The sequence below is a fragment of the Schistocerca gregaria genome, chromosome 8 (assembly GCF_023897955.1).
Source record: "Schistocerca gregaria isolate iqSchGreg1 chromosome 8, iqSchGreg1.2, whole genome shotgun sequence".
Classification (NCBI taxonomy): domain Eukaryota; kingdom Metazoa; phylum Arthropoda; class Insecta; order Orthoptera; family Acrididae; genus Schistocerca; species Schistocerca gregaria.
The window spans coordinates 480,000,690-480,021,358 of record NC_064927.1 but is presented as its reverse complement, the minus strand read 5'-3'; the positions used below and the strand labels follow the sequence as shown (position 1 = coordinate 480,021,358).

The following is a 20,669-nucleotide window of genomic DNA, read 5'->3' as shown; positions in this document are numbered from 1 at the left end:
CTTTGATGACACTGATCACTATTTAATCTGCAGCGAAATTGGGATTGTGAGGCGGAAAGTGCAGAAGGTCAGGTCCACATGTAGGAGGACAAGTATTTTGAACAGGTCAGGAAAACTGCTTGTGAATCCTGTGGATTCCTTGGGCAGATGGAGGGAATATTTTGAAGAGTTGCTCAATGTAGGTGAAAAATACGATCAGTAATGTTTCAGATTTTGATGTACAATGGGATAGGAATGAGGATGGAAATAGGATCACATTTGAGGAAGTGGTGAAAATGGTCAATAGATTGCAGTGCAATAAAGCAGCTGGGGTGGATGAAATTAAGTCAGAACTCATCAAATACAGTCGAATGTCAGGTCTTAAGTGGCTACACAGGATAATTGAAATGGCCTGGGAGTTGGGACAGGTTCCATCAGACTGGACAAAAGCTCTATTCACACCAATCTTTAAACATGGAAACAGAAAAGATTGTAACAACTACAGAGGTATCTCTTTAATCAGCATTGTGGGTAAAATCTTCTCAGGTATTGTTGAAAGGAAAGTGTGAGTATTAGTTGAGGACCAATTGGATGGAAATCAGTGTGGGTTTAGGCCTCTTAGAGGTTGTCAGGATCAGATCTTTAGCTTATGGCAAATAATGGAGAAGTGTTATGAGTGGAACAGGGAATTGTATCTATGCTTTATAGATCTAGAAAAGGCGTATGACCAGGTTCCTAGGAGGAAGTTATTGTCTGTTCTATGAGATTATGGAATAAGAGGCAAACTTTTGCAAGCAATTAAAGGTCTTTACATGGATAGTCAGGCAGCAGTTAGAGTTGACGGTAAATTGAGTTCATGGTTCAGAGTAGTTTCAGGGGTAAGACAAGGCTGCAACCTGTCTCCACTGTTGTTCATATTATTTATGGATCATATGTTGAAAACAATAGAGTGGCTGGGTGAGATTAAGATATGTGGACACAAAATAAGCAGTCTTGCATATGCGGATGACTTAGTTGTGATGGCAGATCGTATTGAAAATTTGCAAAGTAATATTTCAGAGCTAGATCAGAAATGTAAGGACTATGGTATGAAGATTAGCATCTCCAATACGAAAGTAACGTCAGCGGGAAAGAAATATAAACGGATTGAGTGCCAAATAAGAGGAACAAAGTTAGAACAGGTGGACAGTTTCAAGTACTTAGGATGCATATTCTCACAGGATGGCAACATAGTGAAAGAACTGGAAGCAAGGTGTAGCAATGCTAATGCAGTGAGTGATCAGCTACGATCTACTCTCTTCTGCAAGAAGGAAGTCAGTACCAAGACTAAATTATCTGTGCACCGTTCAATCTTTCGACCAACTTTGTTTTATGGGAGCGAAAGCTGCGTGGATTCAGGTTACCTTAACAACAAGGTTGAGGTTAACGGATATGAAAGTAGCTAGGATGATTGCAGGTACTAGTAGATGGGAACAATGGCAGGAGGGTGTCCACAATGAGGAACTCAAAGAAAAACTGGGAATGAACTCTATAGATGTAGCAGTCAGGGCGAACAGGCTTAGATGAAGGGGGTCATGTTACACACATGGGAGAAGCGAGGTTACCCAAGAGACTCATGGGTTCAGCAGTAGAGGGTAGCAGGAGTCGGGGCAGACCAAGGAGAAGGTTAGCAGGAGTCGGGGCAGACCAAGGAGAAGGTACCTGGATTCGGTTAAGGAAGATTTTGAAGTAATAGGTTTAACATCAGAAGAGGTACCAATGTTAGCACTGAAAATGGGATCATGGAGGAATTTTATAAGGGGCCTATGCTCCAGACTGAACGCTGAAAGGCATAATCAGTCTTAAATGATGATGATGAGCAGCTTCACACCATCTAAATTATATCTTGACATACACAATATACTTTTCATCTATTAGGTGTTTCTCCTGCACACTTTCAAATTTTGGGTACATGGTTGTTTCACTTTTACTTTAATGAAAGAATAACAATAAAATTCTTTTACTGTGTTCCTGAGCCTCGGATTGCACAAACAGTATCATGACCTATTGCCGCTTCCTTGTAAGTTGTCAACTTATCAACTGTACAGGCGAAGAGGGTGCTCACAATTTCATGATGAGTACCATCTGATGATGACTTACTGAGGATCAAACCTAGCCACAATACTATTTATATGACCCAAGGCTGAAAAATACAATAAAATAATTTCATTACACAATCGTCACTTTTTCCTTTTGGCAGTAAACCTAATCAGTGGGAATAAAACAAAATCACTGATGTCAATTAAAAAACAAGAAAGAGATTTACAAAACTCCCTTTATAATTTAACAATACAACAGGAAATTATTATACAATATGCACAAATAATGAAAGTGAAAGCTTGAAGGAAGGAAACTAAAAATGTAACTATCTTATAGTTTTTCACTGTTATGTCTCATATATAAGAAATGTTCATCCTGCACATCTGCTGTGCTGGATAGACAATACATGATGATCATGTACAGTCCATTGGTTGCCCCTTGTGGTCAAGGGTAATTTCATGATGTACTATGCGCACATCAATCAAGCCCATGTTTGGTGTCAGGAATTCACGTAATGTACTGGCATCTGTACGTGGCATACGATCAAAAGGATATCCCATGTTGCGACGGTCTGGATAGTTGCGATTCTGAATGCCACAGTAGCTATGAGCAGGTCGACAAGTATTATCTGATGGAGGTTGGTCAACCTGTGAACATTTTGTACAGATAATGAACAATATGACTAAGCAAACAACATGCAATGAAACTGGCCTCACTTCCATAAGTTTACAATGCATTTTTCAGTTTAATGAACAGTAAACAAAACAATAAAAATCTATATCTGTAGATTCATAGATTTGACTTACCAATTTCATAATCAACATGAAGTTTTGAGGAACAAGGCAAAAATTTATTTTGTTTAGTCTATACAATTTACCATGTTATGAAAGGACCCACAGCTGAATCCATTACAACAACACAAATAATATACATAGGTGTCTTTTGAATTATGTATGAGATGATGTAAGTATGCACACTTGCACGCATGCCCATACACACACACACACACACACACACACACACACACACACACACACACACACACACACACACACATTTACTGTATCTCTTGGACAAGATGTGTTTCCAGATAAGTGAAAATATGTCATTGTTAGGTCCATGAACAAAGAGGAATTATGACAGATATTAATATTAATTATTCTCTACCAGCTGCGGAATTTCCTTTCTTCAAAATTTTTCCAGAGGCAATCTGCTCAGTAACTGTTGACTGTCTTTGCAAAAACAGAATTTCAGGCTAGTCATTGTTTGAATTTCAAATGGGTTTTTCACTGAATGTGTGAGTTGTCAATCTATCAACTACACACTAAAAAAATTAACATCATTTGACATTATGAACAGAACAACTGATAAATAATAGTTGTACACTAGTTGCATTCTTCCCAGATCTTTCCAGTTGTATACAAATTAGAACATGTGATAAAAAATTATGTAATTCTACTATTTTCCAGGATCTCTCTCTCTCTCAGCCTCATCACTGTTTTTGCATGTTTCATTTTCTGTTATCTGCCTTACCAAAAACTCCTTTTATAACATATCCTGTTTTTTCTCTGATTTATCATCTGGTCTCTCTGACATTTCTAGTTTCTCAGGTTTTCAGATCTTCTATCTAGATAGCATTTCATTTTTACATTGTTAATTTTCACTTGTCATGGCTGCTGTGATTATTTATCTAATTACTTGTCACAACAGTCTGTGATTATTTATCTAATCCTTATTAAGTCCATTTCATCCTTTTTCTTTTAGACCGAGTAATTACATGTTCATAAATCTAAGGAGTTGTGTGACTGTTGTATGTGATGGTCAGTGCTGCTGTTTGATATGTAGATATTCATTATTATAAGTAGATTTTCATTATTTGATTTTAATTTCATTTCAGACAGTTTTTTACAGAAAAACTTTGGATTAACAATCAATCATCCCTATAGAATAACTAGCTGATCCGAACTTTTCTCAACTAAATGTCAATGGTTGATCTAAAATAAATACTTGCTGGCAGCTGATTAAGCGTAATTTGCTTTATAAATAATTTTATGCACCATTTTCTTGTAGGTTGCAAAAGTGATAATGCATGTAACTGAAAAAAATCCACTCTGCTATGCATGTAGCTGAAAAAATCCACTCTGCTATGCATGTAGCTGAAAAAAATCCACTCTGCTATCTTCTGTATACTACCTGGTTCTGTAAGGAGCTCCATTTCATTCAGATATACACCCCTTCACCCTCCAACAGGTAGGAAAAAACACATACACATGGACTTTTTGCTCCTCTTAATCTGCACTTTTATTTTGCATTTTCAGGATGTAATAATTATGTGCTAGTGTTAATATGATATCAGCAAACAGCACGAGTGTCCAGAGTTAGGTTTCAGAATTCATCTCCATTACCAGGGCAGTAATATGTGCTTATTACTGTATAATATCAAACAGCTGCAATGTTTAAAGTAACTGGTGTATTGTACCAGACAAAAGACCTCAAGTTATGGAGAACAGAAACTGTTTGTTTTGAAGATGAAAAAATTATAGGTCAAACAGTTGGTGGTAGCTAGGGTGTAGATATGCAAAGAATAGGATACTGTGGAAGAGGAATAAAAATTTGAACAATAAAAACCCCAGGTTAGAATATCAACAATGTAAGGAAAAGATAGATTGCTACTTGTCATAATGATGACACATTATGCTGTAGACACACATACACATATTCACACCCAAGCACACCTCAGTCTGGTCCGACTGACAGATACGACTGCAGTGCGTGCGCGCGCGTGTGTGTGTGTGTGTGTGTGTGTGTGTGTGTGTGTGTGTGTGTGTGTGTGTGTGTGTGAGAGAGAGAGAGAGAGAGAGAGAGAGAGAGAGAGAGAGAGAGAGAGAGAGAGAGAGGGGGGGGGGAGGTGTGCTTGCTTGTGTGAATGTATGAGTATTTGTTTCTTTTTCTGATTAAGGTTGTGGTCAAAAGCTTATGTGTAAATGTCTTTCAACTGTGCCTGTCTGCAACTTAACATGTCATCTTTGTGGTAAGTAGCAGTCTACCTTTTCCTTACATTAGGAATAAAAATCTGCTTTGTAGCAAAATTAAGAAAAAAATTCAGTGATGAGATCACAAGAGACAATAATTTCATGTGGCTCATTGGCATGGTGCAAGTCTTCCAATTGGGTGCCACTTTGGTGACTTGCCTGTCTCTAACCTTCCCCAGTTAACCGAACAGGAAAAGGAAAACTACAGTTTAATGTGGAATCTGAACCACATGTCTTCTCTGGCAATTGCTCACATCATTTACATGTGAAAGCTAGACTAAGACACAGGCTGAAAAATCCAAGGTCTGACTGGGATCTAACCCTGTGACACCTTGGTTTCCAGAGAAGCACCTTACTGGTTGACCAACAGGCCCTGCAAGAGATGAGACCATACTATTATGGGAATTTGAAACATAATTCAGTACTATTGAACTACAAACAGTAAGATACTCCTTTGAGTGATGCATTGCATCTTTGTGGCAGTGTAAGTGCTGATAGTTTGACATGATCTAGAATGGAAGCAGCAGTAAATAAACTGAAAAATAACAAGGCAGCTATTTCAGTTACTTTAGTACAGACATGATCAAAATACGTGGATAGTTTGGTTAATAATAGCTCTACAAAGAGCTCAACATCATGCGGAAAGAAAATGTACTAATCGGCAACTGAATATATGAAATAAATATCATACTGTTTAGACAAATAAAATAGAAAGAAACTTCCACATGGGAAAAATATATTAAAAACAAAGATTCCAAGACTTACCAAGCGGGAAAGCGCCGGTAGATAGGCACAATGAATAAAACACACAAACATCCACACAGAATTTCTAGCTTTCGCAACCGATGGTTTCCTTTTTTTCCCCTAAGGGAAGTCTTTCCGCTCCCGGGATTGGAATGACTCCTTACCCTCTCCCTTAAAACCCACATCCTTTCGTCTTTCCCTCTCCTTCCCTCTTTCCCGAAGAAGCAACCATCGGTTGTGAAAGCTAGAAATTCTGTGTGGGTGTTTGCGTGTTTTATTCATTGTGCCTATCTACCGGCGCTTTCCTGCTTGGTAAGTCTTGGAATCTTTGTTTTTAATATATACTGTTTAGACAGGATGATAGGAAGAAATGCACTAACTAAAGAAGTTTAACCTTTGCTTTCACATGATCTACAATCTACTAGTCAGTCACTGAGAACAAAACAAGAAAATCTTCTGAATCTACACTTCAGTAACAACAACATGGCTTTAGACATTGCAAATAAACTATTAAGCTCATTTTTACATAAAAATTCTTATTAGAAGTACAAGGAGAAAAGTAAAATACTCATGCCTGTCCTTCTGGACACTAAATAGGCATATGAAGCCTGTTCAAAAAGTATCTTACCTTATTTTTTACTACTGAAACCAACAATGATGTCAGGGCATGGATACTCTCTAAGTTTGTTGGCATATATAGTGCACATGTCTGATTTTTTTCATGACTGCAGAAACAACAGTTGCCAGCTAGTCATTGACAAGTGAATATGTGTAAGTGGTAGTTATTGGATTTTGTGTTGTGGGCAAAATGACAGAAAAAGTGGGACAACATTACTGCATCAAATTTTGATTCAAGCTAGTTAATTCTAAAGTTGAAACAATGCTCAAGATTTGACAAGTGCTTAGGAATGAAGCAGTGGGTACCACACAGATAAAGGAGTGGTACAACCACTTCAAAGATGACAGCTCATCAATGGAGACTGAAGCATGTTTAGACAGGTCCTCAACATCAGCAAGTGAGATTGTTATTGATTGCATAAGGATCCTGCTGATGCAGAGTGGATAAATCACATTCAGAGAACATGCAGACAAGGTTAAAATAAGTATTGGATCCATTCACTCCATTTTTAACTAAACATTTGGACCTCAGGAGAATCTCAGCAAAATTTGTGCCAAAGTTGCTAACATCAGAGCAAAACCAACTTTGTTTGAAGATCACATGGGACACACTTGATGCTGTGAACAGTAATCCCAATTCTCTTAACACAGTAGTAATTGGTGATGAGTTCTGGGTGTATGGATGTGACTCAAAACAAAGTTCCACTCATGACAATGGAAGCATCCATCATCTCCAAGACCCAAAATAGTGAGGCAGATCCACAACAGTGTTGAAGACATGCTGACCATCTCTTTTGACTCAAATAGCATGGTTGTGCACTGTATTCATGGAGCAGAGCGATGCAAGTGCAAGTGCCCAGACTTGTGGGCAGAGGACAGTTGGCGCCGTCACCACGACATTGTATCCACTCATCATTCTCAATTAATTCAAAGATTTTTTGGCCAAATACAACACAGCTGTGGTTTGTTAATCTCCGTGTTCCCCTGACCTAGTACTGAGTAACTTTTGGCTTTTTCGTAGACTGGAAAAGATTATGATAAGGACCAGATTGCAAAATGGGGAAGGTATTATACATAATACAACAGAGCAGCTGTGCAACACACCAAAAGAGGCTTACCAGTGATGCTTTCAGCAGTGGCAGCAGCATTGCAAGAGGAGTGAAGAAGCTGAAGGGACTACTTTGAAGTTGATTAGTGCCTAACAATTGTATCTAAATAAAGATTTATTTTATAAATAAAAGTCAGAAACCTTTTGAACCACCCTTGTACAGCATGCATTATCACAAATTAAGGAGCCAACACCTAATAATGTAAGTTTACAGTTTGGATGCTATGATATGGCATGCAACATGAACTGAACATTTATGACAATGGGTCTCAAAATGATCAAACCACAAAACTGCAGGAATCAGCTTGGACTCAAATTAGTTAGTTGTTTATTGTCCACACATCATTTTACAGTGATATCAGACACATCAGCTTAATAACACAATAAAGCATAATGAAAACTTAACAAACATGCAGGTGTATAATTACTAACAGGTTTGTTGTTGTTGTGGTCTTCAGTCCTGAGACTGGTTTGATGCAGCTCTCCATGCTACTCTATCCTGTGCAAGCCTCTTCATCTCCCAGTACCTACGGCAACCTACATCCTTCTGAATCTGTTTAGTGTATTTATCTCTTGGTCTCCCTCTACGATTTTTACCCTCCACGCTACCCTCCAGTACTAAATTGGTGATCCCCTGATGCCTCAGAACATGTCCTACCAACCGATCCCTTCTTCTAGTCAAGTTCTGCCACAAACTTCTCTTCTCCCCAATCCTATACCTCCTCATTAGTTATGTGATCTACCCACTTAATCTTCAGCATTCTTCTGTAGCACCACATTTCCAAATCTTCTATTCTCTTCTTGTCCAAACTAGTTATCATCCATGTTTCACTTCCATACATGGCTACATTCCATACAAATACTTTCAGAAACGACTTCTTGACACTTAAATCAATACTCGATGTAAACAAATTTCTCTTCTTCAGAAACGCTTTCCTTGCCATTGCCAGTCAACATTTGATATCCTCTCTACTTCGACCATCATCAGTTATTTTGCTCCCCAAATAGCACAACTCCTTTACTACTTTAAGTGTCTCATTTCCTAACCTAATTCCCTCAGCATCACCCAACTTAATTTGTCTACATTCCATTATCCTCAATTTGCTTTTGTTGATGTTCATCTTATACCCTCCTTTCATGACACTGTCCATTCTGTTCAACTGCTCTTCCAAGTCCTTTGCTGTCTCTGACAGAATTACAATGTCATCGGGAAACCTCAAAGTTTTTATTTCTTCTCCATGGATTTTAATACCTACTCCAAATTTTTATTTTGTTTCCTTCACTACTTGCTCAAAATATAGATTAAATAACATCGGGGATAGGCTACAACCCTGTCTCACTCTATTCCCAACCACTGCTTCCCTTTCATGCCCCTTGACTCTTATAACTGCCATCTGGTTTCTATACAGATTGTAAATAGCCTTTTGCTTCCTGTATTTTACCCCTGCCACCTTTAGAATTTGAAAGAGAGTATTCCAGTCAAAATTGTCAAAAGCTTTCTCTAAGTCTACAAATGCTAGAAACGTAGGTTTGCCTTTCCTTAATCTTTCTTCCAAAATAAGTCGTAAGGTCGGTGTTGCCTCACATGTTCCAGTATTTCTACGGAATCCAAACTGATCTTCCCCGATGCCAGCTTCTACCAGTTTTTCTATTCGTCTGTAGAGAATACGCATTAGTATTTTCCATCCGTGACTTAATAAACTGATTGTTCGGTAATTTTCACATCTGTCAGCACCTGCTTTCTTAAGGATCGGAATTATTATATTCTTCTTGAAGTCTGAGGGTATTTCGCCTGTCTCATACATCTTGTTCACCAGATGGTAGAGTTTTGTCAGGACTGGCTCTCTCAAGGCCGTCAGTAGTTCTAATGGAATGTTGTCTACTCCCGGGGCCTTGTTTCAACTCAGGTCTTCCAGTGCTCTGTCAAACTCTTCACGCAGTATCGTATCTCCCATTTCATCTTCATCTACATCCTCTTCCATTTCCATAATATTGTCCTCAAGTACATCGCCCTTGTATAGACCCTCTATATACTCCCTCCACTTTCTGCTTTCCCTTCTTTGCTTAGAACTGGGTTTCTATCTAAGCTCTTGATATTCATACAAGTAGTTCTCTGTTCTCCAAAGGTCTTTTTAATTTTCCTGTAGGCAATATCTATCTTACTCCTACTGAAATAAGCCTCTACATCCTTAGATTTGTCCTCTAGCCATCTCTGCTTAGCCATTTTGCACTTCCTGTCGATCTTGTTTCTGAGATGTTTGTATTCGTTTTTGCCTGCTTCATTTACTGCATTTTTATATTTTCTCCTTTCATCAATTAAATTCAGCATTTCTTCTGTTACCCAAGGATTTTTACTAGCCCTCATCTTTTTACCTACTAGATCCTCTGCTGCCTTCATTACTTCATCTCTCAAAGCTACCCATTCTTCTCCTACTGTATTTCTTTCCCCCATTCCTGTCAATTGTTCCCTTATGCTCTCCCTGCAAACTCTGTACAACCTCTGGTTCTTTCAGTTTATCCAGGTCCCATCTCCTTAAATTCCCAGCTTTTTGCAGTTTCTCCAACAGGTTTAGGCCTACTTAATTTCAAAATGAGTGTCATATTATCTAGGCAATGGAAAATCCTGGATGGAATAACAATACGTACCAAGTCTCACTGCTCAGAGGTGACAGTGGCCATGTGTATGTGTATGTGTTTCTACATCTCATTAGTTTTAGCTCAACACCTCATTCAACAGTTTACTTTTAAATGTGCCTGTCTGTTACTCAATGCCTCCTCTATGTGGTGAGTTGCAATCTATCCAAATTCAAATCATAACGCTATTTCTTCACATGTCATCACAAGTTACTGCTCACACTGTGCTCATTGCCCACATTACTCTCACATACTTCTAGCTGAAATCAGGACCATGGTAATACCCGTATTCCTTCTATGAGTGTTTCATTTTTAAATAAATGAAATCTGTAAACAACGCAGAAAGCAGCACAGACATCATAGAGAATTCACCTTGTCTTGAGCACCATCAGACACCATCACAAAATACTCTGCTGGTAATCCATCTGCCTGCCCCTTTGGAATCAACATGTGTTGTGGCCAACCACAGCCACAGAATGTATATGAAGCCTCCTCAGGTTTATCTCCAACCCCTGTTAAATTCCTAAATGAACGCTGATACGGTATTGTTACAGATGACTCCTCTGAACTACGACGTATGATGTTTCGCCCACTGTTCACTGCAACAATAAGAATAAGGTGTCAGAATCTAGCATTTAACTTTTTTTTGGATATAACAAAAAATTTGCAGTATTACTGCTCGCAAGTAAAGTACTACATACAAGCTGCCATTAAGTGACTGCATACAAAAGAGACTTTAACAAATTCTATAAATGTGAGCTAACATTAAAATTTTACATTAGATTTTTCTTTTCTTGGCAGTATATCTCTGAGAATGTTTATTTAATTTTTGTTTGTTGTCACATATATCAGATATATTATTTATTTAATTTATAGACATGTATCTACAACCTACTCTCTTGAAATGCAGTTGAAAGTCACAGACTTTCAAATGACATTTACAATGTAAAGGAACATATTCTTTTTGATTATTACCTAGTAAACAAATTTAAAAACATATTATTTGTAATATTTCACTGTTGTATCAAAGTACTAACACAAATAAAAATTCAAATATGTATTATTTTAAATTATTTCTTTCTTCACAGCTGCATAACAAGGAAAGTGAAACTTAAAGTAAGGACCTCACGTTATTTTCTTTGTACTACTCAGTGCATATAGTTTTCACCTTATTGTGTATTGTGTTACATACATGGCGACAATTATTGAAATTTATTCATAATGTAAACATCACTACAGGTAATCAAATTTATGTTATGACGTGTTCGATATACCTGCCATCATACATGATTTTGTGGTGCAGACAAATAGCAACATTCTGTGTGACCTGCTGAAGCGTCGGAACATCAGTGCTGTTGATGACCTCCTGAATGGCTGTTTTCAACCCAGAAATGGTTTTGGGGTTATTGCTGTATACCTTGTCTTTAATGAAGCCCACAAAAAGAAACTGCATGTGTTTGGATTCCTAGAATATTACGGTCATTCGAGGGTTGTTCCGGGGGGAGGAGACCGGACAGCGAGTTCACTGGTCTCGTGAGATTAGAGAAGGATGGGGTAGGAAGTCAGTCATGCTCTTTGAAATGAACCTTCCCAGCATTTGCCTGAAGAAATTTAGGGAAATCATTTAAAAGGCTAAATGAGGATGGCCAGACGCGGGATTGAACCATCATCCACCTGAATGCAAGTCCTATGTGCTAACCACTGCACCAATGCCAGAATGCTGTCCCCAAAGTGCTCTACTGGGACATCAAACACTCTCGTGCTTCAGTGGGATTGCGTGAACCACATCTTGTCAAAATCAAGGTCACTTTGGATAAAGGAGATGAAATCATCTTCCAAAACCTTCATGTACCATTTGGTAGTCACTGTGCCAGCAACGAATATCGCACCAATGACTAGACATTGCACACCACACAGTCACCCACTGAGGGTGAGGATACTTTTTTTCAAATTGTTGCATCCTTGAGCCTCGTTCACCAGATGTACGTCTAGTGATTGGTGGCTGACGCTACAGATCACACTATATTAATGATTACAGTACAGGGTAACATCACCAGTTACAGTTACCTTCCCAGCTAGTATACCAAGTCCTTTCATCTATATATGTATTTTTTTGTCATTACTAACTTTACGACAGGGCGGGTGTACAATCTAAAAGGCATATTACTATCTTGGTGTACTTGCTGAGAATGTAACTGTAACTGGTGATATAGCCCTGTACTATAAATATTAATAAAGTGTGATCTGTAGCATAAGCTGCCATTCTCTAGACGTACATATGGTGAACAGGGGCTCAAGGATGCAATAATTTGAAAAAAATCTAAAACATAGTGCCGCATTGGCCACTGAGTGCCTGCGAGGCTGCATGATGCAACCCACTTGGGCCAGCTCGCCAGCGGGTACATGTGCTCCTAAAACAACTAGAGCACACGTTCGGAATAATGCTCCCACACCGGTCCTCGCAGCGGCTAAGTCTGTTATCAGCGCTCTTATGTAATCAAGGTCATGCACTCAGTATAAAAGTGGCCAACGCAGATCAGCGGAATCATTCTGCTATGTGCTATATCTGCAACGGCATTGAAGCACTATACCTCGTCGACGTGTGTATCATCAACGTCGCCATCGCATCCCAATCTACAAACACATAATAAGCCTGGAGAATAAACTTGGCACAAATGGAACTGCACAAAGTGTCATATTGAATGGACCGATATTTTTTCGTGGATGTCGAGTCAATTTCACTCTTGATGTTGCCACAGGGAGTACTGGAAGTGGATGGTTTACTGTCGCTATCGTCCAATGTGAGACTTCCTCTCTACCTGGATTGGAATCATTTTCCGACTGAGATGTCATCGCTTACAAGACCTGACATTGTCGATTAGATTCTAAGACCCAATCTAGACCTAGATATTTATATAGTAATATGACTTTTACATTGTATACTCGCTTTCCTCATCTGTCTGACAGTGTTCTCCTGTTTCCCCTTCATGTTTCTCAATCTTTCTTCCTCACAGTTAAGTGACTGCTGAGAACAGTCTACTTCCCCCCTACTCCTGTCTCTTGGCCTTCCACTATTTCATGTATGTGGAGAGAGAGAGAGAGAGAGGGGGGGGGGGGGGAGGAATACTAATCTTAGAAAAGACTGAAAGCTGGTATGTTTTCATTATTTTTTGTGTGAACCTTTGCACAATTTATTATCCATCTGCAGGATACTGGTTACATCTTCTCATTTTCAGATTATTATTTCCATGCTGGAATTTTTATTATTGGAATTTACTAAAAATTAAATGATGGTATCATCACACTGTTCAAGAAAGCAGCTTATATGAGACAAGTATAATTAGAATGGCTTCTTTAGTAATCAACCACTTTCTTTTCAATACAGAATTCAAAAATATGGAATCAAGAGTCTAATAAAGAACATTATGCTAGCCATGACCAGTACTAAGAATCATGATGTTAATAACAGCAGAGTTGTCAAAGGTTATGTATTTAATTATATATTTATATATAAAAAACAAAGATGCTGTTAACTTACCAAATGAGAAAGCAATGGTATGTTGATAGACACAATGTCTAATTAAATATTTATATTAAAAACAAAGATTCCAAGACTTACCAAGCGGGAAAGCGCCAGTAGACAGGCACAATAAAAAAAACACACACACAAAATTTCGAGCTTTCGCAACCAGCAGTTGCTTCGTCAGGAAAGAGGGAAGGAAAAGGAAAGATGAAAGGATGCGAGTTTTAAGGAAGAGGGTAAGGAGTCATTCCAACCCCGGCAGCGGAAAGACTTACCTTAGGGGGAAAAAAGGATAATCATTAATTAAATATTTAAAAATATATAAATATTTTCATTATATTATAGACTTACATTGCACAGCAAACTTGTCAATTTCAATGAAAAGGTCCTTCTGATCTTCAAAGAGCATTGAAAGACCACGTTCATCAAATTTAGGTGCCATGAAAATTCTAACAGTTCCCAGTCGTGGAGGACCATTATTTTCAATCTAAAAAAATAATAGTTATTGTTTGAACCAAATGATTACATACTAACACTGAAATAAATAGAGGACAATCCACTAACACTTACCAAAATTCTAGTGACAAATGGTAAATGCTGCAGATGAGTAAAACGAACAAACACTGATCCTCGTGGTGCAAAATCAATTCCTCTTGAGGTATCCACATCACTGCATTGCCAGAATGTGAATAACGTATTCCTTTCTGACTCTTTTGCTATGACTTCTACACCTGTTACACGAACTTTGTCAAAGCCAAGCTACATTTGGGAAAAGACAGAAAGTGTAATTCTGTTAGTCAAATTATGTCCCACAAAGTTCACATCAACAATTTTTTGTTCATAACTATTTGTAAAACTAATTCCCAATGAACTATATAAAACAATATAATCTCATTCAAGGAAAACTAAGTTCTTGTCACTTTTCTTTTCTTTATCTTATGGTATCATTGATTCTCAGTGTACTTGCTTTTATAGCTGGAATGATGTATTGTAATTCTTCAGAAGAAAAATAAAACTGAAAAAACACTACAACGTGAAACATGGGAAAATAGGTTGAAATATCTCATAATTCCAAAGGAATGAGCATAGTTGGTATGGAAAACAATTCAAAGCACATGCAAAAGTGTGTCCAGTGACTGCAGATTGTTTTGTTGCTTATTATGTATTACTCTATGTTCAAGAGCAGTTTTTTGGTTGTAACTTCAGTTTATGGTAATGTGCACCATATCACAAGATTATCTTTTTACTGAGGAGGAAACTAATGCTCAGTTGAAAGTAGTATATGGAAGCAGAGATTCCTCCCTGTGAGTGACTAACAACAGTTATTGACTATGCCATGAAAACTGTTATATTATCCATATGTCATTAATAGTGACCCACAAATACTGTGGAACTGCCGTGGGGAAGTCACCATGAAGGGGACTGAGTTTTTTAAACTATCTATATGGTGATGTAGGTCAGGATCCCAGGTGTCACACTCTGCAGCTATTCACCATGGTGGGACCATGTTTATGAGTAGCAACAAAACAAAATTTCAGAGTTATAGTGAAGGGAGACGAAAATTTAATAGTAATGGGTGACTGGAATTCGAGTGTAGGAAAAGGGAGAATGACTATGGCCATGAAATTAGCAGTGAATTCTAAGTGACACCATAGCATTTAGGTTATGTTATGCTGAAGGTTGCAGACTGATAGGATTAAAATTACTCTTTTTATTTAATTAAATGCTTTAAATAAAATTTGTTTCATTTATAATACTTAGCTGAATAATGTTAACCATTGTATAAAATTTTTTTATTTGCTGTATTTTTTGCCATGTTTCATTCTTCTTCTTTCATTTGGAGTCTTTGTCTAATTAATTTTAAATATCTTTGTTTATATGTTGTAAATGTTTAAAAATAATATCCTATCAAATAAAAAAAATAAAATACATAATAACCTATTCATATTGGCTGTGCAATGATGTCAAAAATTTATTTTTCAGTACAAGATATACATTTTTTGGATGGTAATCAAAACAAAACTCAAGGAAAATGAATAAAACGAGTAACAATTGTGGTAACATGGACAAAAATATAAAATAACAAGAAGGAAGAAATTAAATCAAAGTAAATTCACACAAATATTTAAAGTCACATGGATGAAGATTCCAAATGAGAAAGGAATAAAACTGAGTAAGAAGATCACACACATAAAAAGTTAATAACTATGATGAAAATGATACAGTAAAGGATTAGAAATGAAACAAATTGTATTTAAATCAATTAATTGAGAAAAAAGATTGCAGTGGTTTCAGTAAATATATAAGAAAGAAGTAGAATGTTTTTGACAGGATTTGATCCCACAGTCCCCCAGCATACTAGCCAAAAACTTAACCATTACACCATTGCACCACTTAGAAAATTTTGCTAATGTCAAGGTTCTGTTCAGTCACAAGAAATTATGAAAGTTTGTTTAAGTCAATCCCACCCATGGAGACCTTTCCTTGTCAGTTGTGTAATTTTAAAGCCCCAATTGCTACTTTTAGTGGTGCAAATCAGAAAGCTATACTTCAGTCAATGCAGAACAGACAACAAGAATGTATACCGTGAAGTTACAGACACAGAAGAAAAAGAATTTCTTCTTACATAGAATTTTTAACTTAGGTAACTTTTGTAATTGTTATTATTATTATTATTATTATTATTATTATTATTATTGGTGTCATCATCTTTGGACATACATGAGCTTTACTTTCACAACATCTTTCTTACACTGGTTTACAAATATCTTTCACCTAGAAACATCCCTAGGTGTGTCCAAGAAGGTCTACAATGATACTGCAGTCACAGTTGCCACTGGTTATGCTCATTGTTAGTGTCATGTTGTCATAAAATTCAGGTAACCCAGCTGAACATATCAGAAGCAAGGACCTTGCAGCTAGAGGCTAGAAAGTTCATGGTGACTGAAGCAGAGGCAGCAAAAATAAGCTTTTTTCTTTTTATATAAATTTGCTATCTGTAGTGTTCACAGTAGAAGGAAAAGCAATTTACATAGAACTGTTAAGCAATTGTCATCTGCAATAAAAAATAAAACCATGGCAAGGGGCGGAGGGGGGGTGGTTGTAGAATAACAAAACCTTAGTGACAGAGCACTACATTCAAAATGATGAAAAGAAAGAAATTGTTGAAAATTGTAGTGTCATTATCCCAGAACAAGTATATGGGTAACAACCTTTTCACAGACCTGCCTGTGCATAGTGTTTTAAGTTAGCCACTTATGGTTACTCAAACGTGGAGAAAATTTCAGTAATGCATATTTCTGTGAGACTTTACACATGGTATTTGACATTAGAAAATATTTGAAAGACATCATATATTTTCTCATTGCCTTCCCATAAATAACAGCTTAAAATTTAAGTGATTTTATGCTCAGTACAACACAGGTATAATGAATCACAAGATGATGACAGATTATGTTTTTGGAACAAGATTGAAAACCTGCACAGTCATATCAAGTAGGTCTGAAAAATGAAAGAGGAGATTTGGACATTCTTACAACATGCAGTCAACATCAAATCTTTCAAAATTAGTCTGACACATATGTTTTAATCTCCTGGCAGATTTGAATGTGGCAAAAATATGACAAATTAATTTTATTTTATATTTTCTAAAAAAAAGAAAAAGAAAAAAAGAGGTTGCTCACAGCACCATCAGTGGGTTATCAAACTGCTGGAAAATAGGTTCAATAACAGATCCTAAGATGATGTTTCAGAACAGAAATGTACAATTAAAGAACTAGAGAGATCTCCACCATTGACATGACAGTAATGATTTTTAAAAGCCCAGTAATGTAGCAGAAGATACCCAGTTTAGGAGATATAAGGCTGAGATCACCCAGCATTCTAGAGACACTTTCAGATGAGAAAAGAAGGATGGTACCACAGTGATAGCAGATAGCCTTCAATATCAAACAACATAGCTGAGAAATTTTCAGTGTGCTCAAGAAACTATGTATCATCTTCCCCCTAAATTTTTCAGAGCTTAACAACATGCCTGATTCGAATGCTGATTTACAATGCCAGAGATAATTAAAATACTTGCTTTGTGCCTTAGAACTAAGTTTGTATATGCAACAACTGTGATGATGTTATTGGTATCAGTTTAGCACAAAATGTTGATAATGTATAGTAATCTTTGCAGCAACCCTTAAGCTATGTATAAGCTACATATGTTTTTAGTTACATTACATTAGATTACATCTGTAGTTACTAATGTGTGTATAAATTGTTAAATCTAAACTTCAGTGGGCCTTTGTACAGTAATATAGCTTGCAGACTGTTAACCCTCATAGTGGGCGTGCCTGTGTATAAAGTGTGCCAACCACAGATACCATTGTCGTGCACAGTTCCATTGTTGTTTTACAATAGCAAGCCCTTACCTATTCCTGCATTATTGTTTTAGCCAGCACTGTGGCAAGTTGTGTTGTCATAGGTTTGCATGAGCTACAGTAATTTAAAATAAACTGTGAGTGTGTCATCTTAGTGCACAAAGTACGCCGCGCCCGGTCGTGTGAGTAATTTGTCCTTCACTTTTATTTTGTTCCTTTCTCATCAAATCAGAAGATAACATGTAACAAGTGGGTATATCACTGTGCAGGGCAAGATCAAAGCTGACAGACAACAAGCTTTATTGGTTACTCAACGAGGATCCTGAGTTCAACTCTGTATCAGACAATGAAAACGATGGTGACTACTACTCTGAAGAAGAAAAGAAATTTATCACATGAAGTAACCACGATTCAGATTCTGATCTAGTCTATGATTCACAAGATGACTGAATAACCACTCTCCACTGGTGGTATTGTTATTGGAGGGGACAAATGTGTAAGTGGTATAAAAAAATTTTTGATGTGACTTTGAAAACAAAATGAAAAAATATTGTGAAAGTATCCTCTGGGTCTACACGTGTTGCCAGTGGGGCCACAAGTGAAACAGAGGCTCTATGGACAATACATAGCCTGGAAATGATTGATGAAACTGTAAAATACATGAACATATACATTCAATCTAAGAAAGAATGTGGACAATATTCCAGAGAAAGGGATGCTAAGGAAACTACAAGGTGTGAAATAATGACATTGTTGGGATTGCTGTATCTTGTCAGGACTAAGAAATCAAACCACACAAACGTCACTGAACTGTGGACAGCAGATGGTACTGGTATTGAGATTATGAGAGCTGTGACAATTTCTGTTCCTTTTATTATGTATCCATTTTGACGACAAGAGTACAAGGCAAGAAAGAAGAGTAACTGATAAACTTGCTGCAATAAGGCAAATATTGGATGCCTTTGTGGTGAACTGCAAGAACGTTTAGATGTAGGACAATTTGTGACAGTAGACAAAGAGTTGCAAACTTTCTGAGGTCACTGTTCTTTTGTTCAGTATATTCCGAACAAACCAGCAAAGTAAGGGATAAAGATTTTTGTCTTAGCAGATGCTAAAACATTCTTCAATAGTAATATTGAAGTATATTGTGGAAAATAACCTAAAGGACTATATGATGTTTCTAATTCTCCCTGTGATATTGTAACACTGCTCTCAGGAAGGAATGTTACAATGGATAATTGGTACACTAACTATTCCTTAGCCCACTGCCTTTGGAAAAAGCAACTATTGGCACATTGAGAAAATACAAACACGAGATCCCACAAGAATTTTTACCTGGGAAATGTATGGCTATCCACGCCTCTTTATTTGGTTTTCACAATGATATGACACTAGTTTCGTATGTGCTGAAACAAAACAAGGCAGTTATATTACTTTCAAATATGCACTATTTTGAAACCATTGACGAAGTTACAGGTAAACCAGAAATAGGTTTGGATTATGATATAACAAAGGGAGGAGTCGACACAGTTGATCAGCTGGGAGGTGCATATTCCAACACATGGGTGACAAGAAGATGGACATTGGCTGTATTCTATGCTCTAATGGATATAGCAGGAATCAACACTCAAATAATTTTTCATGCAAATGAGGCAAATCCAAAAAAGAAGAGAAGAATGTTCTGGGAAAATTTAGCACAGTCTCTTATGAAGCCTCAACTAGTGGAAGCAGCTAATATTCCTTCACTTCCTGCTGACATTGCAACTTTCCTCGTGCAATACAAAGATCAACATGTTGAAAGATTTGAGAGGAGCCTACCACCAAGAAAAGAGGCTGGTGTGTGACATGTGTATGAGCAAGAAACGCATCTACTATCATAAGGTGTAACTCATGCCATAGCTTTGTTTGCAAAGGACATGTAAAAACAGTGCGTACATGTGAGAAGTGTAAAGCATTTCTCAAAAATGCGCAAGACAATTAACTGTGTAGGGAGAAGGAAATTTGTGATAACTGATACTTCTTCAATATATAAAGCCTTTGTCCCTTTATATTGCAATGAAAGAGTGTTTTTGTTCTGTATGTGCTTACAAAGTGTTGGGATAGATTGATTTGTCAGCTGCAGCAATAGAATGATATGAAAGTTACTTATTTGTTTAATCAAATAGTAAATTAGCAATGTAATATAGTTTTTTTGTATAGTTGTTTAAATAATCTAAAATTAAACTGTCATTTAGCTCATACATTGCCCTTGCTAGCATAATGACAGCTTTTGACTACATGTGTATAAGTTGTGCCACATGTCCGCTCATGTTATGAAAATCTGCTCGAGGGTTAAGGGTAAAAATTATTTTAAACATTATTTTCTATATGTCACATGTTAAAAACTTTACAGCAGTTATTTAACGAGTGGAAACTAAATAAAGACAATAAAATGTAATTTCACATACAAATAACAAAATGAATGAAATAATCTAGTATAAACTATTATCCTCTCTTTATAATAGAGACGTAAAATTAAGGCATCATTGAGATCCCCAGAAGAACCATTGCAATACATAACGAGAAAATACAATGAGGCCACTTTG

At 37.0% G+C, this 20,669-nt stretch overlaps 1 protein-coding gene across 2 annotated transcripts in view; it reads right to left on the bottom strand.

Moving 5' to 3' along the window:
* Positions 1-2,275: 2,275 nt before the first annotated feature.
* The window catches only part of LOC126285352 (phenoloxidase 2-like), an 80,954-nt gene continuing 62,560 nt past the window's right edge, over positions 2,276-20,669 (bottom strand). For both annotated transcript variants that reach the window (XM_049984670.1, XM_049984669.1), the window contains exons 11-14: positions 14,288-14,476; positions 14,069-14,204; positions 10,567-10,793; positions 2,276-2,705 (exon numbers count right to left, since the gene is read on the bottom strand). In XM_049984670.1, the coding sequence (XP_049840627.1) occupies positions 2,472-2,705; positions 10,567-10,793; positions 14,069-14,204; positions 14,288-14,476 (786 nt within the window). In that variant the 3' untranslated portion in view covers positions 2,276-2,471. The remainder of the gene's footprint in view (positions 2,706-10,566; positions 10,794-14,068; positions 14,205-14,287; positions 14,477-20,669) is intronic.